This window comes from Corvus hawaiiensis, chromosome 5, assembly GCF_020740725.1.
Source record: "Corvus hawaiiensis isolate bCorHaw1 chromosome 5, bCorHaw1.pri.cur, whole genome shotgun sequence".
Lineage (NCBI taxonomy): Eukaryota > Metazoa > Chordata > Aves > Passeriformes > Corvidae > Corvus > Corvus hawaiiensis.
Genome location: NC_063217.1, coordinates 30,239,069 through 30,267,043, shown reverse-complemented (window position 1 = coordinate 30,267,043; position 27,975 = coordinate 30,239,069). Strand labels below are relative to the sequence as shown.

General features: G+C 33.6%; 1 protein-coding gene across 4 annotated transcripts in view; it reads right to left on the bottom strand.

The window, feature by feature from the left end:
* Positions 1 to 27,975, bottom strand: part of TUSC3 (tumor suppressor candidate 3) — a 199,465-nt gene that overhangs the window by 39,248 nt on the left and 132,242 nt on the right. For all 4 annotated transcript variants that reach the window (XM_048304359.1, XM_048304363.1, XM_048304361.1 and 1 more), the window contains exons 3-6: positions 27,672 to 27,789; positions 25,196 to 25,336; positions 24,502 to 24,642; positions 16,614 to 16,703 (exon numbers count right to left, since the gene is read on the bottom strand). In XM_048304359.1, the coding sequence (XP_048160316.1) occupies positions 16,614 to 16,703; positions 24,502 to 24,642; positions 25,196 to 25,336; positions 27,672 to 27,789 (490 nt within the window). The remainder of the gene's footprint in view (positions 1 to 16,613; positions 16,704 to 24,501; positions 24,643 to 25,195; positions 25,337 to 27,671; positions 27,790 to 27,975) is intronic.

Below are 27,975 nucleotides of genomic sequence, written 5' to 3'. Positions count from 1 at the left end.
CCTTCTCAAAGATTATAAAGGGAAGGTCTGATCACACACCAGGAAGAAAACAGTCACAGTCCTCTAAGTATTACTTTTACTATCTCTCAACTCCTGCTAGTAGGAGGCAGTTTCTGCCAATTCCATCTAATCATCTTTTACATGTCCTAACACTCCTTCAAGTGATAGGGAATGTGGCATCTGCCTTGATAAAGTACTCCAAAATATAAGCTATTTTCAGCACTAGAAAGTACATCTTTATGTCTTTCCCTAAGCAGTTGAAGAGGCCTCTGTTAGTGAACTTCTGTTTTTACGTATCTGTCTCCAGTGATCTATATTCCCTCAAAAGCTAATCTGAACAGCTGGCATGCATTGCAACTGCATGTATTAGCACGACTGTGTATTGCTCCCTACCAGTCCACATCTCTTCTTCCCTTCCTCTTTACACCTTGCTAACTCCAAAGAAAGTGAATTAGTATATACAACATGTAAATAATTTAGGATGTCCTTTGAAACATGTAAACTGGCTAACAAAAAGCTATGAACAGCTTCAAATATGTATGTCAATTGTTTAGCTATCTTAAAGACATAGTAACTTTAATTTTAAAAGCTAGTCTGTGAGATCGTAAGTAAAACATTACCAGTAAACCTGTGCTGTTGTCAGAGTACTTTGAATAGTTTCTTTAGTTCCCTATGTACCTGTAATTTCGAAGACAGTCTTAAGTGTCTTTTTCCATACACAGTGGAAAAAAAAGAAATTATCTTCTATAGCAGAAAAGCTTAACTGAACCACTACTATCTGAATTACTCTGGTAGATGACAGTCTTCAAAAGCTTCCTCAAAGAATACTGTTCATTATCATTATATGAACTAAATAATTGAAAGAAAAGTTGGATAATAAGTGAAGTATTTTTCATCCCATTTTGTTTCTGCATTTTCATTTCTTTCAATTGTCTTCACTTTCTTTTTACATTTTGGATCCTTCTAGAACTACAAAAACTACTAAGATTCAACCTGTTAAGTATGAAGAGAAGTATGAAAATATATAGTTGAAAATAATACAGTTTAGGTGTAGGATTTTAACATTATATTTTTTTATCTTTTTTAGTGCAATTAATTACTCCATCAGGAACAGGGTGCATTTAACCTCTTCATTAACCATTTTTTGCTTTTGGGAAGGCAGCTAGATTGGCAAGAGAAGATATAAGGTAACTACGAACAGCAAAGCGAAAATAACCTCAAATTTAACCTCATTCGGTAAGATGAATACTACAGCCTAATCTCTCATGTAGTATAAAATATGTACTATCAATCATGTACCTTGCTAAAATCAGTAATACTCTGACAGAAGTTCCCAACTTGCAGAGTTCTTAGCACAACATCCAAAATTGATCTAAAGGCCATTGTACGAATTAATTTGGAATCTTCTTGTCAAAACCAGTATGTTTGTTATCAGCCTTTTGAGTGATGCTAACAGGGAAAACAGGCAACTTTATAAGATTTGGGATACTGTTAACACACCAAAGGAAGAACTATCTTCAGTAGCAAAAGTTCCAACCATCACAAAATACGGTCTATTTTGTGATACTAACAAGGTTTAGCTTTCAGCAGGGCCACAATTCTGCCTACATAGAATTCTCTAGGCACTTAACATATTTGATGATTTTTTGATTTTCTCATAAAGACTCACTAGATCTTAAGAGTTATTTTTATACATTTGAAATATTTGAGATTGCTGGTGAAACCCTAAGTCCTGTCAACCTTTATTTGCTAACCTATACATTGGAAGATCAGAATTTCATTTAAGCAAAATACAAATATTACTTCAGAATATCTACATGCAATAATTATTCATAAGACTACCTGTGTATCTTTTAGTTGAGACAACACATCTTTCTTGTAGAAATTATCTCAAATAATAAGTGAAATATTGCTAACAATGACCTATAAGTCAATGGAAATGAAAAGATAGTCTTCAAAACTCTCTGCAGTCCATCAGTCCTTGATTAATTTCAGTATAAATACTAACAATATGGGCCACATGTGAAAGTTTAGCACAATTACATTACCATGCAAATTTGCACAATACTTTCGAATGCACTGGTATTTTGTGCATTAGCTAGCCCCCAGAAAAAGTACAATGTTTAAAAAATAAAAGTAACAAGCCCATGAAGAGCAGCTCAAACCAATTCTCAAAGACAGGGCTTGAATGTCTAATTAAAAAAAGAAAAAAACAGAAAAATTTAAAATTCCTACGATGGTGATCACAAATAGCATGTAATGGTATTTGTATATTACACAGTGTGCTGGTTTTTATTCTCTATTTCACATTCCAGTGCTAAACTTTGAAGTTCCAACTGTCTGATTATTCAACACGCCCCAGAAAGAAACACATATTTAATGTCAATTTACTAAAGAGGAGGTTAGAAATGTGTTTGAAAATTACTTTATTTTCCCCCAGAAATACTCGTAAAAATCTCTGAAAGAGACCAGAGTGGAATTTCATACTGTATCAGGACTGACAGAAACATTCAGAATTTATTTTAACAGTCTGACATATTTATCATTACATTAATATCAAAACTGTATTAAAAAGTGAATTTCAGTACATGCAATGAGAAATTGGCTACACTATAAAAAGCACTGATAATAGTGTTATCTCTTCTGTTCCAGCAAATACAACCTCAAAGAGGAAGCTTCCTTCTATTGACAATTCAAAGCCTTCTTGAGTATTCACATTATGACTCTGACACTTGCATGACTGATAAGAGACAAAGTCAGAAAAAGTTTGAAGGTCATTCTTTTGTCTCTCTTGAAACTGGTATTTTTAATACCATCTAGCAAGCCTTTTCTGGGGAACTCTTTCTTTGGAAATGCACTCTTTTTGGGTAGATATTAAAATGCAACTACTGCATGACTGAAAGTATTCTACTCACTTTTTTTAACTTGCCATATTAAAATAAAAACTTCAGGAATAATAATACTGACCTTTAAAATAAAAAGAAGCAGCACTGAGATTAGGAAATATACCTACACATACCAAAATGTTTCCTAGTTATGTTAAAAGATTAAGCTTTTAAAACTGATTATGTCTAGGATCTAAGCAGCAACTTGAATATGTATTTTTACTAAAATTTCCAAAGAACTGTAGAGAATTATAAAAATACTAAAGGACTGAAAACTGTGTTTGAAAGTCAGAGGAAAGAGGATAAAAAAATATTTCTATGGTATGACCTGTTAAATACAGAAAAATTATATTCATAGCATATTAAAAAATCAAATTATCCTCATAGTATATTAAAAATGAATATATGGCAAAGGGCCCAGGGTTCAACCACTGTATTACTTAAAAAAAAGACAGATAATCCACACTGAAATGTTTTTTACATACAAAAAACACAACATATTTTAAAATTATTATCACACATAAATAGCATTTAAGTTAGTTTTACAGTTTCTCAGTTGAAAAATAAATTTAATAATCAAACAAAAATTATATCAGACTTGTCTCTAAAAGACCTAAAGTAAGTCAAGATGTTAAATTGAAATATTCATTAAAATTATTGTGAATTTGAGTTAGCTATTAATTACACACAGACACCCTCCCAATTCCCCACCACATCATTTAGAATCTCTTCTCAACCCCAAAATCACTTTACAAATTTGAAATAAGGAAGTTTACCCCTTGGTATAGCCATTTTCTAAACATTCATTTAAAGAGGTACTTTTATTGTCAATAAAAAATTACAAGATTGAAGAGAAAGGATCTTCGACCTAAGTAGACAAACTATATTTTCACATCCAATGTGCAGTCTAGCAAAGCCCTTAACTTAGGAAAGCAAAGCATTTAACTCAAGAGTCTGAGGAGCCTACAGACGTTTGGTCTTTTCAAGAAATAGACAGAAGAGCAGTACAGGTAAAAGCAGACATGACTCGAAGCTGTATTTTAGCTTTTGTTCATTTATACATATCTCAGCAAGAAATGGATACACATTTATCATATACAATATCATATTCATTTAATGAGCTTCTACCAGAATATGCCTGGTAAAATATAAGACACACCTTCTCTTATGAACAGGTGTATCTGATAGAAATCTGTGATTGAAACGATCTTCATGGGACTAGAGCCTCTTGCACAAAATCACTCTTTGTATCAGAATGAATTTCAGAATTTGACTGGAAGAATACCACCATCACTGATATAAAGATGCTTATATTGAGCTGCTGTGGACTCAAAGACTGCTTAAAATAGCAAGTAGTGCATATTAATTCTGCAAACCCAATATACATGCCATACACATCTCAAGTAGTTCTATATCACATTAGTTCCTCTTTGGTCCAACAGACTGAACAAACCAGTACCATTTGGGAGTGTACAGGCTCAATTCCTAAAGTACACCTTCTAGCATTATTTCATGCAAAAGGATCATAGGCCATGTGCCCTGTTTATTGTTAACCAAAGTACAGAAGGTGGCAATAAAGGTGGCACGCGCATCAAAAGAGCAACCCTCATCTGAACTTGGCACTGATGCAAGTGAACATTCCACACTTTGGAGGAAGACAGTGAAGTTGAGAGAACTGAGACCCCACTCATGGAGAAGGATATTACAGAGTAGAAGAATTGAAAAGCATTCAGAAAGAGAACTCCTTGTGGTAGACAAAAGACTAATTTTCTAGGTAGAGTGGAAACAGTTACTACTAAGAGCAGACATCAACAATCAGTCAGTATGGCAGATTCCATTCTCAGTTACCTACTGGTTCCACAAGAATCAATAATATTTTAAGTGCGCTTTTGATATAAAAAAGGGCACTGTAAAGACACAGGAAGCACAGAAAAATTTCAGGTAAAATGGCCTGAGCTAGTTTAATAAAATGAACTGAAATAATAATTGCAACACATTTTAAACTTTCCATTTTAGATTTTTGTATTTCAAAAGATCGCAAAAGAAATGAAAAATTACCAAGGGAAATTACCCACACTAGAAATATTTGGAGAACTGAATGAGTCAGAAACTAACCACTGAAGTTTCTTAAGTTGTCTTGAATCTATATCCCACACATCTTAAAAATAAATAAGCAAATAAATAAATTATTGACCTTTCAGAGAAGGATTCCAGAACTAACTGATGAATAATCCCGTATGGAATATAATGAACTACCAGAGCTCAGAAAGAACCGAAAAAGAATAACTAGCAAATACATTTTCCTCTTAAAAGGTCAAGAACCTTAGGGACAAAATGAAAGTTGACAGCAGGCAAACTGAGGTAGCCCCATAAATGAAACGCAAACAGGTAGCTCACATTTCAGTTGTTAAAGCAGATAAAAAGGAATAAGGTTAATATTCAGTAAATAGTGGTAATAGTCCAGTTTCGTAATTCTGTGAATGTTTATGACAAATAAAAGGGATACAAGTGTCCACAGCTGACAGAATGCATCTATACCACATAAAAAACTGCATGAAAACTCAAAAAGCAGAATTCCAAAACTAGTACATGAGTCTTAAAGCACAATAACAATTTTATGTATCAATTTGAGACAAATCTAACTGTCCACGTTAGTGTAAATCTACAGAAGAGCATACACAGAAACCAAACACACCCTGGAAAGAAGGAAGTAGAATTTCAGTAACATGAAATGTTTCTGAATAAATTTTGAAATAAAGAAAAACATAAAAAGGAACATGAAAAATGAGATGAAATACAGCACACTTGATCCTAAGAGATAGGTTCCAGATCCATTAGAAATAATCTCTTTCTTAAAGTAATTAATGGTCCTGACAAAAAAAGGTGCTACTATTTATCTGGACTTTGGCATTTCATTCAGTTATATTTAAAGGTGGGAAAAAATGGGATTGGAACAAACTCTATAAGCAGTTTGAATAACTGGCTCAACAGGAGACAGGCTGTTTAAAAATACATAAAGGAAGTCTATATCTTGGGACTAATTTATGAAATTTAAAGTTGATGACTTGGGTGCAAAATTAGTACTAATGAATTCAGCTGAGGCCAAAAAGGAACTGAGATAAAAACGACCACTACTTTACACAGGAAGAACTGAAAGTCATATGTGTCAAAAGTCAGAATGATTTTCACAAATTATGTTCTCATTGTATGAAAAGAACTCAGACAGGAAAAAAGTATCCATTATGAAAGTATGGGCCGAATATGATTTACCATGATCAAATAAGTCAAAATCAAGGTACAAAATGTTGCATGCATGATCCACCCAATAATTAAAAACTTAATTTGAATACAAAAAGTGGTACAACAGCACTGCCAAACGAGTCTGGGAGCAAAACCTTAAGTCAAATACTTGGATAAGATATATTTGCCCATGACTGGACAATGCGTAAAGGCCCTCCTGCTACTGCATACTCATGCACAATAAATTAGGCATTAAAGGTATATTCAAGATCACAGCTATATAATATGGTGTAGATGACTGAATGAAAAAAAAATGGCAAAAGAGAAGGAAAACAAACTAATATTATGCATATGGACTGAATTTGTTAGCTTGGTATTCATGTTAATAACCCAACTGAACAGACGCTTATTAAATAAATCAAGAGACGTGTACTTGTCACCTATACCAATAAAATCCAGGATTCTGCTGGAAGTTATTTCTGCTTTTTGGTTTTTGTTGGTTTTTTTCCCCAGTTATCCTTTTCTTTTTCAAACTGCTGTTCTGTATTTACTATTTCAGCTTCACTGTCTATTTTCAGGATGCGTTTTGCCCTGTGTTATATACACTGTCTTTTTTGGAAGACAGCATATTCAGAACATAGATGTTCAATTTATACAGAAAATAATCCTCTGAGTAAGAGTGGTTTGAATGTGTCTTTAACCTGCTCCTCCTAAAATTTTTTTCTCTGCTTTAAAGAAACTTGTTGGAGGGATTTCAATTGTTTGTTCTTCACTAAATGAAGCTTTCCAATGTTTTAGCAGAGTTAGGAAATTTTCAAATTAAACAAACAGGAAAAGAAGCAAGAAAAAATACAAATTAAAGTCTTTGTACTGTTTTTATTTTTGCAGTTACTCAAGTCTTGCAAAATATTTGTAGACCTGAATTTGATCTAGTGGGTTTTAAAGGACAGGAACAAGACAGTAGAACACAGGTCTATGTGACCAATACATGAAGTGGCACATACGTTCACATCACAGACTTGTGGTTCTGTGTTTTCCAGAGCTAATTAGTGATAACGTGAGTGAATAATTACTGGGATTTTAAATGACTAATGGCATAATTTTAATTCAATTTTGATCTTAAATCAATTCTAAAAATCTATTATTAAATTGTGCAGCTGATCCAATGCTTGCATTATCTCCATTTACTGTAGCATGCTTCTAGCTAAATGCACATCCAGTTCTTTACAGGGCCATGCGAAACAGCTATAGGTATTACTATGTTGTACTGCTTTTAACAGCAGCAGGGAAATTACATTCCAAATAAGCCACTTCCCCCCCCCTCCTTTTGGTAATTTCCTCATTTCCAGCATTAAGAATATCTTAAATGACAGTACTGGACAAGAGCAGATAGTATTTATTAAGCCATTATACCACTGATTTAAGTGTTCTCTGTCTACAAACAAATAAAACATCAATAATAGAACTACTCTTAAAGTTATTTTTTTCAATGACTCTAGTATTTAGCCACACAGAAAATTGTGGAAAAATTCCTACTTTTATATATCTAACAGGGCTTACTCTGGTTAATATGAACTACGGAATAAATTCTTTTTCTTTGAAATGTTTTTTAGAACACTGACTATAAAAAAAAAAATCATAAATTCTTCTTTCATTCCATTGACCCATATTAGAAGTGTGAGAAACTGGTAAATGCAGACAGCTTCCTTCTTTTAAATGGTAGTGCTATTTTTATTTCATCTAGAGCATTTTGCTATGCTAAGTGGCCCCAAAGATTATTTCATGCTTTTGTTTACTGCTCAGAAGCTAGGCTTGCAGACTGTCAGTAAAGAACTCTTTTTAATTTGCACTCTACCTGAAGTTAAAGTGCCACAACCTTTAATAGCTTTGGTTTAAATATTAATGATAGACTTTTATGGGGAACAGTGAAAAACGCCTCCTTTTTCAGTACAAACACATACAGAAGAACTACAGTCTATTTCAAATAAATATGAAAGTTTGATTCTGTGATTACTGAATACCAGGAGTAGGTGATGCACATAAAATCTGCTCCTCAATACACTTATGTGCATAATATTAGCTTGACACAAGATGCCTTTAAAACCTCTAAAGAGCAGATCAATCACAGCTATGTTATGCATGAGCAAACTCTCCTAAGACAGGCTATAATTTTGCAATGGCTTTTTAAGTGACAGACAGAAGTATGTGTGTCTAAAGGCTACTGTGAAACAAAAATAATTCCTTGTTCTAAAGCTTGTGTAAAGCCTACTCCTTTTGTGAACTTGCTTCTCAACAATGTGTACATAAAAAAAGTTTGAATGCTGACCAGAAAACAGGGCAGAAGTTGAATTATGTCCTCCTCATACTCCAAGAATAAGGACAAACCAGTCTGAAAACAATAATTGCCTTACAAACATTTTTGGTGACTTTTTGGAGAAACACTGCTTGCCACTTACATAGCATAACCATTAACTTAACAATGTCTGCTTCTAAATATAAGTATTTATAATGTAACAGCCATGTAAGCTATTCTTGAGCAAGATCTAATTTGAACTAATATAAATCAAATTTCTCACCCAATAGTTTAGAACAGAATCCCAATGGTGTGGATTGCACTTGTCCTTTGGACATAACAGAAGAGCAGAAAGCTTTAATAGTACTAACACATGTTGTATGGCATTTCTGATAACACAAATTTTTTAGAATCTGCAAAATAGCTTTAGATTTCCAGGATATTTTACAATGACTATTCAGAAGATGAAAGTATATATATACACACATTCAAATTCTTTTATAATTACAATCATTACAATAAACAGAAGCACAACACCAACCACTGAACATTAGATAAAGAAAGTATTATTCTGAAAAATGCAAAACAGGAAAGGAGGTCCTTAATTTATTGAAAGATTCTCACTGTCTGTTCTAAAGCTAGAAAAATTTTTATTTCTGCTATTGAAGCATTATTGTGCCAAAAGAACAATGAATGCACACATGTTCCTCCTTCAAGCTGATTTTCATGGTTGCTTTGAATAGGTCTAGTGTTATAAAAGTCACAAACAATACCAACCCCTCCTCTGCTCCAATCTAACCAACCAACTACAAAAACAATTGAACCAGTCAACTCTTGCCTTTACCAGAGCACCTACTTTCACATTCTGTTCATATGTATAACCTTGCCAAGTACCAGCTTAATCTATTTTAATTTTAGTATAGGAACAGGTTTTGTCTATCTGAGCACACCAGCTGAAGTCAAAACTGATTCCTTAGCCACCAGGTTTCAGACTCCGTTTAATCTTAATGCAATTTTGCTGCTAGGCAGTGGGGGAAAAAAAGAGAAACTACCAAGAACAGGACTCTTTTAAGTCTCAAACTGAATAGAACAAATAGGACTAGTTGCAGCATCATTAATCTTGAGAATATTTATAATGCTTAAAAAAAATATGTTAGGAAAATAATGAAAGGTATGTGTGTTTATCCCTGACTACAACATATATCTTCAAGATTTGTGTGGCAACATCTATAAATAAAACAATTTTGAAAGTCTTACGAATTATTCAAAGAACAGAAAACCAAAGAACACATAAACTGCCACTTAACATCCAGGAACACAGAAATATTTGATATCTAATAGGTGAGGTATATAGTATCACCCTACTTGCCTTTGAAGGCTCAGAAGAACAGACTGCAGGTACCATCAAACCTTTTAGTTTACCTTTTAATTTAGTCCTTATGTCTTCTTCTACTGAATCTTCCTTCAGAACAGTCAGTTAACATGAAAGGTTAGCCAAAGAAAGGAATTAATGCTGGCACCAGAGCTAGACAAAAAAAAAATGTCAGAATAATTTTTGTTTCCATGAAAACATACAAAAAGCATTTTATATTTAATAAATTATCAAGTAGCAAATAATTACTGCCTTGTAGAAAAAAAAAAAACAAAGACAAAAACCCAACCAGAAGTTCCTTATGTTCAATAAAAAAAAAACCACCATAAAAAATGAGTAATGACAATAAAAAGGTATCTTTCTGAACCAGAGATTACACATGAATTAGTCCATGAAGGACTATCTGAAGTATGCTGCTTCATTTACATTAACACACTCAAATGCATGTTCCTTCTTTTGACAGTTCACAGGCATAAGAAGTTAACCTGTTACACTGAAATGACAGCATCAGAGCTCACTAGCAAAACTATAAGGAAAGGCAAGAGCTCACCAACATAAAACCACACCAGCTCTAGAAGGCTCTGCAGGACAGAAAATATTTTGAGACTTTCCTAGTAGTTCACAAGACAATTCCCAACCGCTGAAACTTTACTTCAGGAAAAGGAACATCTGCACCCTTGTACTACAGACTATGTTTCCACAGGGAATAGGTAAGATTCACAAAATAATCCATCCAAAATAGTGAAAGATGTTGTTGCACAATATGGAAAACATGGTCCTTTCCTCTCCTCTGCCTTCCCCAGTCTGAAAGTTGTAGGATTTTAGAAAAAACCAATTGTTTAATAGTTACAAGAAGAACATCTGCATGGCTCTACTGAAAGAGCAGAATCTATACAGAGAAAAATCTCTGAATGCTCCATGTGTACTATTTTCTTGTTGTCAGTGTGGATTTTGAAGTGATATCATAGTGTCACTTAAGCAAAAGTGTGCTGTCAGAAGCTCTGAAAAGCTGTACCTCTGGTCTAAGTCCAAATTTTATTCAAGTCAATGTTAAATTCTAATTAACAACTCAGCTAAATCAGCTTTACTGAAGAGAAGGATAAAATTTACCTTGACTGCTCCTGAGGGAAATTAAAAGCAAAAGATAAAAATAAATTAAAAGGTAAAATTAAAAGAATTCAGTGGGTGGTCAAACACTGGAACAGGTTAGAAAATCTCTAACCATGGAGACATTCAAAATTCTTTTAGACAAAGCCCTGAGCAACCTGACCACCTTTGAGCAAGCAGCTGGACTAGACAATTTTCAAAGTTACCTTCCAGTCAAAATTATTTTAATAGATAAGGCCCCTACCATATACATCTCCACAACCAGTAAAGTCCAGGAAGACAGAAAAAATTAGATTCCTGCCTGGCATTTAAGCTGGCTTTATGAAACTGGCTCTTGCTCTATTAGTAACAGAAGAACATGAACCAGTTTTTCCCATGTGTCATTCTGGTTTTCTGCCTTAAAGTATATTTTACTGTACTGCATTATCATTCTGTCTTCAGATACCTCAAGAATTCATGTATTTGAGGCCTCCCTGACTTCTGAAAAAAGAGCTGCTCTGCAGAAAACAGTTCTTCCAAATGAAAGTAAATGGCTTCTAGGAGCCCATTTACACTTAGCAAAAGGAAGACAAGGAGTGGGGGACAAGGGGTGTTTATCAGTTGGAAGTGGTATCAATTAAAATTGGATTTCTGTTATTACAAGAAGCAATTAAAAACTGGCAGCCTCTTTAATTTTTATTTTATTGAATTTTATAATGATAAACTACTTGCTGCATGACTACTTGTCTGAAATCTGGTTTTACTTCCTGAGAATATGTTCCATCCTTACTCAGACAAAATAACAGCATTGGCAATGGAATGGTACCACGCGAACGTCTACAGCATGTGTGCGTCCAGAATTGACCATTTAAGAACACAGAGGTTCTGATTCCTTCATCTCAGCAATCCTTCTGTCCTGACCATCTTCTAACCTCTTCTTCCCACAATAAAAAAAGAGTACCAAATATTGTGCAAGGTTTCCGTTTTCTAATATCAAGTTAGGAACACAGATTACACAGAATGCCAGACTCAATCACCCTTGCAATCTCAAAAATTAGCACAGATGGCTTACACAGACTAATAATTTTCCCAACAGTAGTTTAGATATGATGTCCAGTTGTTAATGTGCTGATCTGTTAACAGAATTAAGATTGTTTTATACTAGTTCTACACCTTACACTGCCAATCAACAGCTTTTTTGACTAAATCATGACAGAAATGTAATTTAAAGGCTTGAGAAACCCTTTACCACTTGTAGTTGCACTTGTAGTTTCTGAACAGACTCACAGCTTTGATAACCACAGGAAAGCTATTTCATTAAAAATACTCGTAAGTAATGCACTACTCATTTCTATCCAGCATGACATTAAAAATAATTGGCTATTACAGTAAAATATTAAGATGTATTTTCGACAGTACTATGTCTGTGATTAGTGGCAACAGATGCAGCAAAATATTGCTGTGGTAAAAGGCCAATCTGGATACCTTACGTTAGTTACTGATAACAACCTGTATGAATTTTTTATCCAACTGCAAGACTAACATAATAATAAATCACACAGTAAAGTGACTTTTGTATGTATTGAAACTGGTACCATCAATATGGCTACTTTTAAAAAAGTCATGCATTACAAAGACAATCTTGACAAACTATACTTCAACCATGCTTCCAGATACACAGAAGGCTAAAGGACAATGAATTTACTGTGACTTACTGAGCTTGAAAGGGTGAGTTGTTCTTTAAAACTGTTTCAAGAAACAATTCCATGTATTTTAATTAGATTCATATCAGAAACCACAGAAGAATTAACCTTGGTAAGTGACATTTTATCCTGCTTAGCAGTAGAGGACCAGCACAAATTAAGAATCTCAGGATTCTTAGCATAAGTTTTTCAGAGTACCTTTATTTTGCACTGACAAATGAAAAAATGATACCAGCAGTCAAATATAGCTTTAATTTAGCTTCATAAACATACAGATTACTACATAGCTGTATCACCAAGAAAAGTGAGTAACGATCAGTGGTTATAAAACTACAAAAGGTAAGTAGGGGAAAAAACCAGGATGAATAAACTCTAAAGTTGAACAAATATTTGTATTTAATATGATATTACAATGTGTTCTATCTAAAAGATCTGTTAAAATACAAATTGCTTCCTAAGGACATAACTTGTGTTATACTTTAGGAATTTTAACAACCCTTTAAATATAAGACAATAAAAAAATCCAGTTAATATAGTGGTAAATAATACCATTGTCCATTTCACAAAGCATCAACTTACGCAGGAAAACCATCTAATATCTGGTAATAAAATACTGTATCTTCCTCTTCACACAAAAACTTTTCCAACTTCTAATACTTTTTTTTAAGAGGAAGAAAGAAAATTATGAGCTTTGGAAACCATGTTAATTCGGCATTTTAGATCAAGCTTGTCCTTTTCCTTGTTCTCATTTACAGCAAACTTCCAACAATTGTATAGTTGCAATCTTAAATATAATGTACAATAAAAATTCTAGAATTTCTATGCAAAATAATAAAAAAGGCAGCTAACTCATAGACAGATATACATAAATGCTCTCTTAGCCATTGCTGCTTTTTGTTTAAAAGCTGATGAAAATCTAGTCAGAATTCTTTGCTATTAGGTCAGTTAAACAGCAGCAGAACCACCTCTACAAGAAGCTCAAACCCATGTAATTGCTTTCTCCAGTTCTACTTCTCTCACCACCAGCTCTATACAGATCAAGCTCTGAGTAAAAATCAGAACTCTCACAAGACTTTCTACACAGACACCAATAGGATGTTTAATTGCCACCTCAGTCCCAGTAAACCAGGCACAGATTTTAGCGTAACAGGTCAGTAAGGGCCCAATCCTAACAAAATTATTTGGCAAAAGATGGAGACCTCCGGAAATAAAACAGAAATAAAGTACGTGTCAAGATGGAAGACTAGCACCAGTTTCATAAACCTAAACCAGAACTGAAATAGCAAACAATGTTACTGTGGGATTCAGCTTTCTACAAGGTCTTTGAGCCTGGAAGAGCTTTCTGATGCTCTTCCATGCGGACGCAAAACCTGAAATCAGTTGATAGCAGTAGGGAATAAAGGAACTAACTGCAAGAACCACAGTAAGAGGGAACACCAGCTTTATAGAACAGACCACACAGAAATATAAAAATATGGTTTAGAAGTTTCAAAGAGTACCATTATGCAGTTAAAGTAGCTTAGGTAATCATAAACACAATGCAAAAGCCAAAAGTTTTAAGAACTGGTGATGCTACTTGAACAAGATACTGGCAAGAGTAAGTAGTGTTGTCTAAGCAAAGGAAACAGATGTCTTTTGGTCTTTTGAAAAACCCCAGGAATTTAAGAACAAATTAAGTGTCATCTAAAATGACTGCAAAACAAAGCATACAATAGGAGGTATTTGAGGCAAAGAATAGTTTATGAATACAGAGTAATCTCACTTTCAAAGTCTGGTGGCATATCAGACTAGTATAGAACTGAACCACTAACTTCTATGAAATAAGAAAAACTAAGCATCTATAATTTTGAACTTAATAATAAAACTATTAAGCGTGGTGGGCTATTCTATGCCTCCTCTTAAAACCAGAAATTTCCGTGGTAAGACTGTCAACAAAGTTTCAGAGTATCACATGCAAGTAATCCTTGTAAAAAATTAGCATTCAGGTTTGGAATTGTTACTAAATGCTAGACATTGGAAAGAAAGTGATGAGTTAAATTTTATTCAGATGTAAAGACAGAAATTGCTGACAGTTCACAAAGTGTTACAGTGAATTATCATGGTTGAATAAATCTCACAGAAGGTTAGATAAGCACATTTACTGCTTCAAATTCACAGAAACACATATAAGTGTTAGAAAAATGAAACAGGAAAATTTTCAAGTGTTATTTGAAGACAAAAATCCTAAACCACAGTGTAAAATAGGTAAAGATCTATAGCATACTTATTAAGCTTCTAACACTTCTAAAGTTAGAGCTTTAAATTACAACTATAGTGGTCAGTGATAGCTTAATTAAAGCAGGATCTTGGTAATCCTGCATTTATTCTTCTTTTAATGCATAGAATCTAACTGGTTTTACTTACTGTCACAGACAAAGCTCCTAAGAGGTCAGAGTACTGACACATATGATCAAGGAGAGACAGCTGAATTAGAGGCACAAATAACTTACCTGAAGTCATATAATGCATCAAAGCCAAAAAGAATGTATGTCGAACAATACAATAGACTAGTACCTAGAATTTAAAACTATCTTTACCATTATTTCCATTACTTAGCTGTGTGTGCTAACATTCCCAAAGTAGTAGCGCTTCAGACACACAGGATATGAGTTCACACTTTGAAAACACAGACAAGCCAGCACAAATTCAAGAATATTTCAAAATTATTAAATGTAGGGTATACTTCCAAAACAGGTTTAAGACAGGCAATGTGTATAAAATTGGATAAGGTAAAAACTAATTTGTCACAAACAGTGCTTTTCCTATGCAATATTTCTTCTTTCTGTCACTCCATAGAAAAGTGTAATAAATTTAATGCTGCAAGGCGGAAATGAAAAATTCCAAATTTTCATAAACAGTGTTTTATCGAGATTATTTATTGTATCATTAATTCTGTTTCTGAATAACAAAGTTCACAGATGAAATCCTGTCATATTATGACATCAATATTCTGCTTCATTCCTGATAAAACACAGATCAGTAATCGAATTCGAACCATAATTTTTTGCTACTCCAATTAAGATATGAGAGAAAGAGAGCTTAAAACAAGTCTTTCTTTAAGACATAAGACAGTTTCCTATAACTAGTGATGGCCAAAGCTGAAAATAGCTCAATGGGCCATGAGTCATAAAAAAAAAAAAGCTTCCTGATCACTATGTGCACTGCAAGTTTTTAGATTCCATCTCAAGAAATTGCTTTAAAAGTGGTAAATAACAAGGAGTGGTTGGAACTAGTCAAGGTCATTTTTACTTTCCTAGTAGGCAAAAAGAGTTTATTCTTCTGAGATCTGATGAACATTTGCTGATTTGTGAGCAGGAAGAAGCAAATAAGGTAATCCTTTAAAGGCAGCAGTAGCAGGATATAAATGTAGTTTTGGCAAGAGTCAATGGTAACTACTTAGTAAAGCTGATAAAGAGTTTAAATTGAAGGAGCACAGAGATACAGGAAAAAGCATTTGTAGTGGAAGATTTACAGACATGATGGAAAATGGTACAAAGCACATGAAAGTACTTGGCATCTTGGCATCTCCTTTTCTAACTAAAATGATTGGGAGAGGAAGGTAAGAGGTTACAAACTGCAAAGGCTTGTGTGAAAAATGGTTTGTGCAGCCTAAAAGAAGGAAGCAAAACAAATTTGTTTTTCACTGTGGGAGGAAGCACATCCCTACAAAAAGACACAATATCTACATTTATCTTTGGGCAGTGGGTACTGTGGGGTATGGAACACTTTCTAACAAATTCACTACAGCTAGGAACCTCATAGAGAGAAGTCTGAACAACACAACTGTCCATTTCAATGCTCAAATCAGAGATGGTGGCACCTTCTAAAGATCTGAAATTCCCAAACAGACTCTGCTTGCAACTAGATTTAAGACTCTGACAGACTGTCATACTGACCTATGGAACTGCAATTATTTGCAGTGGGTAGGCTCACTGTAGCAAGTGACTGTCTACACATCGTTTCTCCTCAAAATAAAATTAAAATAATTAACTCACCACTTGTCCATTCTGAGGATTTTTATGTGCATACGGTGGTCCACGGATGTGATTCCACATCTGACCAGATGTCATAGCAAATACAACACACTAGAAAAAATAGAAAAACAATATATTCGCTAATTTACTGTGAGGGACTGAACAGAAAACCATTTTGATGGTTATTCTTGCTTTAGATATATAATTTTTTTCACTAAACAGACACAGTATCTACGCCTATTTGAATTTTAGGATAGTATCTTCAGATGCATTGCTTTCATAAAATTCTTAATTACTTCTGCCATTCTGAAAATGAGTCAGCTCAAGACAGATTTTCCAAATCTCACTTGAAATAATCCTAAATTTATGCACCACATTTACATATCTACATGACAACAGGCACTTGCAGCAGTAGAAGGCATTCATTGCAAATGCTCTGGAAATGAGTATTCAAGATTTATACAACCTTCCACAAAAATATTTCTGCCTCTAAATCCTATATATTTATCTTACCTTTTTGCTTTCAGGTGTCTGAAATTATATATAAAGTAATAGAAAAAAACCCAGTTATTAAAGAAAAATCTGTCCTATTTTATGAAATTCTCATCCTATATGACTGTGATTCATTTTAGCTATGACAAATAGCAATGGTTGAATTGTTGAAAAAGTTGGAAATTCCCTACAGAAAAAGCGTGAAGTTAGGTTAGGGATGCATGACAACTGTAAAAACAGACCTTAATTATTGTAGAAGATCATACGGTAGAGAATACATGACGAACACCAGTCATACCAGGACTCATTAAGACTATTTTAAAGAGGAAAATATAGTATCTTTTGATTACCAAGTGAGAGAAATAGGAAACCTGTATCATCTAAATATGTCTTCTGTTTTATCTACAGATAATCCTTACAAAAACTACAATTTAAGTACAATTACATACATGCTCATTTTTACTGTACATCAATATTCCCAATAGCATAGTAAAGCCATACAGGCATAGGCAGATGGATCATGAATGTAAAAATTCATACCACAGTGACTGACTAAACCAGGGTTTACTAAAACCCTTTGGAGCATTTTCTTTAAAGAATGTTTAGTAACATGTTTGTGAAGTAAATATAAACTAGTGTAGATGTGTATCCCTGTAAATGCAGCATTGCCACCTCTAGAAATACGAACATATTTTGCAAGGACTTACAACTGAATCTTGTCAAGCTTTATTAAAACCTGTCTTGGCTTTCCTGGTTTTGGGTTTTGTTTTCATTTGGGGTTTGGGTGGGTTTTTTGTTTGGTTGGGTTTTTTTGTTGTTGTTGTTTAGTAGTCGTTGAGGGGGTTTTACTTATTTAGCTGAAACAGCAATTTTTCCAAAGACCAGGTGACTATATCTAGTTTACATTATATTTGCTTATCTTTGCATGGAATATTAATTTTTTTCCCCCTATTCTCTTTAGGATGAAATAGATATAACCAACATATTGATATAGTACAGTCATGAGATGACAGCAGAGACAACCAAAGTGTAAACATAGGCTGCAATGTATCAGTATGGAATGACAAGAAAGGATGCACAGGATTACACTGGAGATCCCAAGCCTATCAATATTACAATAGTGAATAAAGAAACACACACATGGGAGCTTGCTGAAAACAGAAGTACATGCAGAACAATTTAATTGTGGTGATGTTATTGAGACTTCTCTTGCAGAGAAAAGAAAAGAAAAGAAATTTTGTAAGAAAAGATACCTTTTCATACATGGTTTAATTGTAACTCTTTCTTGTAGTTTTAGTATTTTAATTACACTAAAACCAGGTTCTTAGTTTTAATATAAAATGTGTTTCATTTTGCTTTTAACAGGATTTGGAATGTAACAGCATAATAATTAATATGGCAGATGAAGACACACAGTGATTGCTAGCAAATGAATTGTGTTTTAATTAATGATGTGCAACAAAATGAAGAGTATACAGTGACATTACTGGGAAAAGAATAACATAGTTATTTCTATACCTTGCAGATTGTTTTAGCAGAGAAATTTTTACTGCACTTTTGGTGATGAATCACATAATAGATAGCTTATGTGAAAGCACAAAAGTGTAGAAAATTGAAAATATGGGTAACAAAAGTAAGGTGCAGGATATTTAGAAAGGCAAAAAATTACCTGAGAAGTAAAACATTGAAAGATAACAGATGCATAGAGTACACAAACTGCGCCTCTCTGAAAGTGTGTTTTCTATGAGAAGCAATTTTTCTCATTTTTAAATTATTGTTTGTAATGTATATTCCCTAGGGCCAAACTGCTTCCATACTGAAAGATCAAAAAGGCTATACTCCATTTTATATATAGTCATGTATTTTATAAAGGATAAATCTCCCAAATTACAGAAGATCTTTAATGCTTGCTTTAAATACCACACTGTGAGACAGTATAATATCTAACAAAAAAATATCTAGAAGATACAATAGTGGGGAGAAGAAAATGTCATGTATAAACATAACTGAAAAGCATGGACTCAACAATATGGTTATTTAACCTGGAGGCATCTTTCATAGTCTTTCAGTTCAGACTGTTAATGACCAAAAAAACTAATTTGGTCTACCACACACTGGATCTGCCATGATTTCCTTCCATCATGTTCCTTTCTGGTGTTTTTCAAAATTACTTTTTCAGCAGCCAAAATACATTTTCCAGCTTCTCCCTTGTACTCTTACAATCTTCACCTATTCTAAGTATCCTAAGAACAGAACATTTTCATCATATTCCTCAAGCAAGAATTTAATATGCTACAGATAGTGCTTGACATTCGAACTTATTTTGCTGTGCCTATATTCTCCAATTACAATCACCTGCGTGAAAAAACAACCATTGGAAAATACAGCCTTCTACTGTTTGTAAAATACACACCATTATTTGTAGAACAGATGCATGCTTTTATAATTCATCACACTGATACACAATGCTTACCATTCCATAAGGCAAAGCTTCCATAGGATCCCATGCTTTGGGATCCAAAGGTGTCCAACACACAGAGTTCACTAACCATTACTGTGAGTTGATTTTTCCCAGTTAGGAACTTTGCCAAGTTAATTCCTACAAATAATCAATTTGTTAATGAGTTTGTATTAACTCTCATATGCAGAGAAATGGCCCCTTTCTGTAGTTTTCTTGGATCTTGCCAAAGTTCAAAGGATGAAAACTGCAGTAAAGGAGAAGGTTCAAGCTGAGGCACTTATCTCTGAGCACAATGCCACTTTTCCATAGTAGAGTCTGTATTTCAACAGTTCTACAGAGAGGAATACTACAGAAACACCTTTCATCCATCTGCTCCTTTCTTTCTCCTTGTCAAACTCCAAGAACAGCACTAACTGCTGCATGCCACCTGATTTATCAACAGAGTTCAGGGTTTTTTTCAGGGATTAAGCTATTTTAAGAGCTTCCAGATTTAGGTAGCTCATTCTGCAGCTAAATGATAAAAGCAAGCTGATTATTTGGCTCTGTAGCCAAATACTGGTGTACTGGCTGGTGTAGCATAGAGACGAAATGAACAATGATTTGCTACAACATAGTATGGTTCCAAAACCAAATGCCCACAAGATTTTTTCAGTGGCAATTAAGTCCACCCCTATTACCAGTCCTAGGAGAATACACTCTATGTGTAGATGGATCTGCTGCAGGACCTTGTTAACAAATTACAAGTGATGCTTTCTTGACGGCTTCCATCCTTCGTTTCACTAAGGGGAAGACTGCTTTAAGCTCATCTGTGGTGCATCTGTGTGCAAATCACAAGGTTCCTAAGAACAGATGTAAGATAACTGAAATGCTAGCAAGACACAATTAACAGAATTTCTCAACCGTTCTTGGTCTTGAAAACTTTGTCAAATTATTTATTTGGGTTTAATACATCCCTTTCTCAAAGGCCTAAGTTTTGTTTAACACTGTCTGCTAGTTCATTAAACAAAATTGCCAGAGACTTAAAAAAGCCATTTGGAATGATTTTTAAGAAAATCTTCCTATACAAAACCATTAATTAGATTTCTTTGCAAGTTAGACCCAAGAACATGGAAAACACTTTGTAGTGTAAGAAAAATAATGAAATTTTAGTTTAATTTATGACTATTGTTAAATTCAAGCATAGGTTCAATAAAAAGTGGACACATGACAGCTAGTTCTACACTTAATTTCTATATTGTTCTGTATATGTAAATTCTAACCATTTCAGAATTATTGTTTTAAAGAAATGTAATCCTTTCTTATCCAGTTTAGCCTTGCTTTTGTACTCAAGGAAGGTTCTCATGCTATGAGATCTGTACTCCATTTCTAAATCCGTCACTTATTAGACTCTCCAATAAGAGATATACAGTTAAAGGACAGAGTACAACACAGAAGCAAAGAGAATGTATTTCTGTATCTTTAAATGTGCATCTCTAAAACCTCTGCCTATAGGAAGAAAAGGAAATTAAAAATCAGAATTTATTGATGTTCTTTTGAGATGCCTACCTAGTCACACAGAGGAACCTGAGTTTTTCTATGTGTATCTTTGAAAAAAGCACATTAATTTTTTTATCCTCATTTCCAGAAAGGGCTGAAAAAGTCACTAGTAGGCATAATACTCTCCAAGCTCCTTTGGACCAATAACTGATGATGAATGTGTTATGTGGTGTAAATACTGGGGACTGTATCAATACAGTACACACTTCTCATACCCATTAACTGTTATGAGAACAGTAAACACAGGCTTTGTCTCCTCATTCAAGTGACCTGTCATATTTTGCCCAATAGAGTTAACTCCTAGGCAGCTGCCGTCTAATCTCAGCACAGATTTTGTCTTCCCTGATTCCACAGGTATGTAGGCAAATCTGAAATATACCCATAAAGAAAACTGAAAATTACATGCAGAAAACAACAGTGGCAAAGAAAATGCTATCAAAAGACATTCTAGCCAACAGAACAGAAACTCTCAGCACATGTACTGTTGTCCAAAATGAAGCAATTCCTTATCTAAACTGTTAGAAGCTTGCTTAGTTTATACCATCTGACCTTTTCTTCTCTCTGCTTAAGAAATGAAAAGTCCTGAAGAGAGTCTGAATTGCTTCCTGTTATCAGCATAAAAGGACAGGACTCTGCAACTATCTAACGACTGAAGTCTTTCCTCATTTTTGTGTTGGCATGTCAGAGGGAAAAATATCCATAGATGAATAGCAGAATTTGAATTAAAGTCCAAGATAATCTAGGGGATAAATTTTGCATGTGATTTCAAAAAACATCTTTTGGGATATTATGTACTGTGACTCAGCCATCCTGGTTTGCCATTCTAAAAATCTTCTGGGTAATGTTGCAAGTGAAAATGCCTAAGGCATACAAGATATTACCAGAGCCTGCAGTGCTTCAATGAGGGGATGAAACCACAAATGTTGCTGTTGCGCAATCTAATGCTGAGGACAAAACCAATTCAATGGTCTTGTGTGAGCTGGCATTGGAATCAACGTGTGACATGAAACCTGTGGTCTTGCTTCTGCAAGTCTATCAAAAGTATTAGATGAATCATTAAAAATTGCATTCCTAAATATTCTTCTAAAACACTACTGGAAATATTGTCTATGAGACAACATTTTTATATCAATGGAGTTATCAAATTAACATTTCTGGGATCCTCTGTTAAAACAGCACAGGCTCTTTATGCTGAGAATTTTCTTCTCATTTTTAGCAATAGGTCATTCAATCAGGCAGAGTGGCACCATCTGTTTTTCATTTAAATAAAAAGTATCCACTTTTTTTTTTTTAACATTTGGAAACACAAAAACTGTTCAAAGCAAACTGAGCATCTCTAAAAAAAAAAGAAAATGATAATGAGAGTTCTCTGTTTGCAACGACACAGTTTTCAGTCACTGAATCCTACAATCACTATGAAAAAGTTTCAGTTGAAATTAAAAGATGTTATTTTCAGTATGCTTAATGAATATTAGATACCTAGCATACACCATCTCCCAAAAAGCATTTAAACCCCAAACCTATGGCTTTTAGAAAAGTGCTTTTGTGCTTTCTCAGTTCTATAGCCTCTGAAAAAACAACTGCCAATAAGGAACAAAATAATTGTCAATACTTCTGTTGAAAACATGGGCTTTCTGTAGTTTTTATACATCTTGCCAGACCTTCTCTGTTTAATATGGTCTTGAAAGTTCAAAAAGGAAAAAATACTCATGAAAAAGATAATGATTTAGAATTAAATAGTTATTACTTATTTATACCCTTCATAAAAAGCATTTTCCTATGCATTACTTTCTCTCCTTAACTAGACACCAACCTACCAATTTTTCCTTTTAATGAGCTTTTCTCAAAAAAGAAGCACTAAGTTTTACTGGTAGAAAAAAAGCACTATGTAAGAGAATCATAACTACACAATATTGAATAGAATGATTATAAGTGACTGTCCATTTTCTTCTATGAATCATAACAAATTCTGGTCATTAACTGAGGTCATCTGGATATCCAGATATAGGCTGCCAAAGGCCCACCAGCTCACAGTATCACAAAAAGAAGGTATCTTCTCATATTGTTCAATCAGAGCAGAATAGCAAACCAGTAATATGATATGGCTTTGAAAAGGAAAAACCAGTTTTAGTTCTAAGTCTAGCAGAACTAAAATACACAGAACAATAGAATAGCACAGGTTGAAAGAGATCTCAAAAGACCACCTGGTGCAAGCTTTCTTGGGGAAGGGAGACTAGATGAGAAATAAAATGTGATCCTGATGTACAAAGAAAACTCACATTCCATCTACAATCCTAGCCATGTTCTTTCAAGAAAGGTTACATCATATTGATACAAGTTGAAAAAAAGCCTTTAAAATGATCAAGGCAATAAATAATTATTTAAATGGCAAGAGAATAAGAACTTTGTTTATATTGTAAAAAACACGTGGATTAATTTCTAAGTAGTTCTGTTCTCAATTAATATAACTACTAGTGCAGTAAAATATTGGCTAGGACTCAATAGTTACTATTCTAGTGTTGATAACCATATTTCTGATGCCATGTCCCTATGAAAATTAAGCCTTAGATGCTTCTCCTCAGAATTTTTTCTCTTCTGTCAGTCACAACGATGCCAGAGTAATGAGTGCTTGTTGATACACTATAACCAGCATCTACCATCCTTGAAGACTATCCCGTTTAAAACTGAGACAGCTAAGTTGCACATCCCACATTTTTCATCAGTTTACTCAGTTATTTGAAAACTACCATGTAAATAAACACACTGCAATTGACTATTAAGCAAATTAAAGCTTAATACATTATTTATGGTTTTGGGGATTTAGCTGACTAATATTTCAAACAGACTTGGCTAGACTTAGTCTTTCCTCAGAGCTAACACTAAGATCATCCTATTCTCATTTAGGTTAACAGTAGATTGTTAAGGTCAGTACTACTGAAACCAGTTTTGGAAAGAATTCCCCCTTTGCCTTTGTTTCTCAGATCTTTTATCATTGTCTTACAAACATATAAAGCCTTTGTTTTTTTCTCAACCTGTCATTACCCTAAAGTGATACAGTCTGACATCAATATCTACACTAAACCACCCAATCAACGTTTTGGATTTTATCAAACGAGGGCAAGTTGAACCACAGCTGTAAACATCAGTAACAATTATTGGAAAGATTTTCATATTAAAGCTCAAATAAAAAACTGCAGCTATCAGAGAATTTGTTAATTTTCAGTGAGTCACTCATCATAACTGATACTCACTGCTTATGAGAATTAGACCCAAAATCTGGATTATGCATCTTTTTCTGACAGTATCATCCTGAACAATTTACTAATGCAATGGTTTTTAATTTACTGTGCAAGTTTTGAAAACATATATGCTAAGATAAGAAATTAATAAAAAGCATATTAGTAAGGAAAATCTGCATACCAGAGCTGCCATGGCCCAACCAGTTTTGTTATAGATGAACTCTAGATTATTTCTTCGCAGATATAACAAGCCACCAACAAGAGATACCAGAAGAGCCAGTGCAATAGTACCAGAATAGTTAGGAGGCCTGAACACTCTAATCTGGAAGGAAAAATGCAAATGTAGATTTTAATAAATGCTTACATACAGATCATCTTCCATATAAACATAATGGAGCATAAACATCTTCCATATAAACATAATGGTTTCAGAGTCAGTCAGTTTCAGTCAGAAAAAATACTACTTTAATAGGCACATACTTTGAAAAACGTTCATTTTTAATTTTGAACTTTGCAACCTGAAACATTATTTCTGCAACAGATTTTCAGGTTGTGTCTGAATTAAAAGCAGCTACCTTTGGATCTAAGTGTTTTGTATCCAGTTTTGCAAAGCACATTTAATTTATTAACAACTATTTATTATTGCTTGTTTTTATCCAGAATAAGACTACATAAAATTTAACAAAGCGAGAATGGACTATATTCTGCAGATTGCAGAAGTTTTTACAAGTACCAAGAATGTTATTTTTTAATGTGTTGTAGAACCTTCACTTGACAAAAAAAAGTCATTTAGGAAAGATGGAATTTACCATCAGCCTGTCTCAAACCACAAAGATACATTTGCCATCAGCTTTTAAAACTATCGAAAGACTTACATGAACATCGGTTCTGTCAGCTATCCATTTAGCTAGCTGTTCAGCTGCAAATCCGATTCTCTGCAGGTCAAACGTGTCAGCTCTCTTGGGTTTACCTTTTGGAGGAAAATGCATGAAAGTCGGAGCAGAGTTCATATTCAGCTACAAAACCAGGAAAAACAGAGGGAAAAAATCAGTAACTCTATTCTCAAAATACACCACCACAATACCATCAATAACACAAATCTAATTAGCATAAAAATATTACTTGCCTCCATACATTACATTTTTTAAAACATCCTCATATATAGTCCTCCAAAAAGAGTGCTCAAAATATTCCTTCCAGTAGATTCTTCAGGATGTTTAAGTATTCAGAGTGTTCCACCCACAAGCTTTTCTATATAAGGATATCTTATGCTTTAAAGTTCTCACACACTGCATGACCTTTCCTGTAACTGGTAAAACAGAGACCCTGCATCCAACCAACCTATTAAAGTATATTAGGTTATAATTCTAAGGGAGCAAAGTAGCTTGACATAGTTTGCACTGGCTACAGGAGACTAACCACTAGTGACTAGCCTTTTTTTGAATCTTTTTTATCTTTAGCTGGATAACTAGCTTAAAATACATAACTTGCCCTAGAAATTACTGTTAATTCATGTATTGATGTCACTGGAACTATTCACAGTATATAAAAAAATCCTCAAAAGTGACAAACAAATAGATCTACATATACATTGAAATTCTGACTTCGACTTTGCAATGTGGTATAGGAAAATTTAATTTCACTATATGAGATTCCTCCAAATTCAGGCCATCTCAGAAATTATGCAATAAAACACTTTAAAAAATGAAAATTAATGTAATACTTAAAGGTGATGCAGTATGGAGCTCTTTAAATAAAAAAGTAAGCTTGTTTGTTTCATTCCTTAAAAATGAATTTCATATAACATCAGCAAAACTTTATATTGAATTTATCAATAGAAATTACCAACTATTAAAATGTTTTCCATCTAAGCAAAAAAATAGCCCTCTTCTTTACTGAAATGATTTGGAAATAATTTTTTTTCCAAAAGAGGCTGACACATGTTGTGAAATAGTTAAATAAAATATTTTATAAGATACAGAAACATTTGGACATTGTATAGAGTTTGGAGAAAGCTGATCTGGAACGGTTTTATCATTTCTCCATAAACATGGCAAAAGCTGAAAAAATCAAAACCACTACTTTTGGGATAGTGTACTTTTGGGGTGTTTTTGCTATGGCATCAGTATTACATGACTTTGCACACATAAATGTGAAGTCAGAATTGCATTTCCCTCAAATCCACCTTAAAACAATATAACTTATACTAAAACTAGTATAACTTATTCTTAACACTCTGTCTCTTCAAAAAACCTCCTACATGTTTATGCTTAATTTTGTCTAAAGGTAAACATGACTTAAATGCATGCCATTTGAAATAAACTGAATTTTTGCCCCGTTACACAAGGAATAAGTTGAACTGGACTCTTCTAATGTGCTGATTGGCTTAAGGCAAGATCAAACAAAATATTTTGGATTATTATAACTATGCAGGTTACAATAACACAAATTTTTATAAAGTCTTTAATTTTTACAGCAAAAAAATCTTTAATTTTTAAAGCAAAATCTTAAGTCACTAATAACCATTCTTTACACAATGCATTCTAATATTTCAATTGGAAGTAAAAATATTTATTAAACACATTAATTTAACTTTTTAAAATAAGTATTTTAAAAATACATATTAATCTTTTCCCTTGAACATTTTAAGTCACACACTTCACCAAAAGGTATTTAAAATACGCAGATAACTTTGAAGTTTTTCACTTTTCTTAATCTGCATTTTTAGCTTCAATCAATGGATAAATATCAAAGATAAGCATGTCAGTATTTAGTATTCATTTTCAAGGGATGCCTTTTTCCTAGACTTCTCAATTTCAGAGGAGACCTTAAACTATTCTGCAAATTTCACTCTTCCTAGCCCATATATAAAATGCAAAACTGTCTCTTCTCTTTCCCCTGAAGAACTTTCAGACTAAATATTATTGAAGCTGAAGAATATTTATTGTATTACATAAAAGCAATTAAAAGGCTCTTTTACTAAAGAGCTTTTTTTCCTTAAAGAGAAAATAAAGGAAATCTTTAAATGAAAATGTTATTTACAATGTGTTTAATTCTAAAAAATGGCCTAAACAATTGCTGAGAAAAAAAGGCTGCATATACATATATAATGTAATCTATAAACAAACATTATAAACTACACTTGGAAAATACTGCAAGTGGTTACTAGTAGAGTTTGTCTTCACTGATGTCACAGAAACTGGTGTGGTTTTAACCAGGAGGAAATTGTATACAAAACAGAGGTACACAGAGGTACACACCTCCATACAGAAAATAATTTATCTTGTGTCATTTGAAAAACTGACATGCAGTTCTGAAAATTAACAATGCTTTACAGTATTCAACATTTACCTGCTGAAAAACATCTGCTCCTTCATCATAATCCACTATTGTGAAAAACAGTTTGTTTGAAAAAGCAGATGAATAGCGCCATGAATTAGCCAGCACTTGATACTCCTCATTAGCTTGCCTGTTAAGGAGAAGAAACAAATGTACATCCATATGCCATTCACTTGCAAAAATATTCTACAATCAGCTGCAATGGTTAGATAAATCGCATTTGCAGTACCATTCTCAACATCCATACTATCAATTTAAAAGTTTCATTTGCAACTTTTGTTTCTAACCTGTCATCTCCAAAATTAGAAATGTGTAA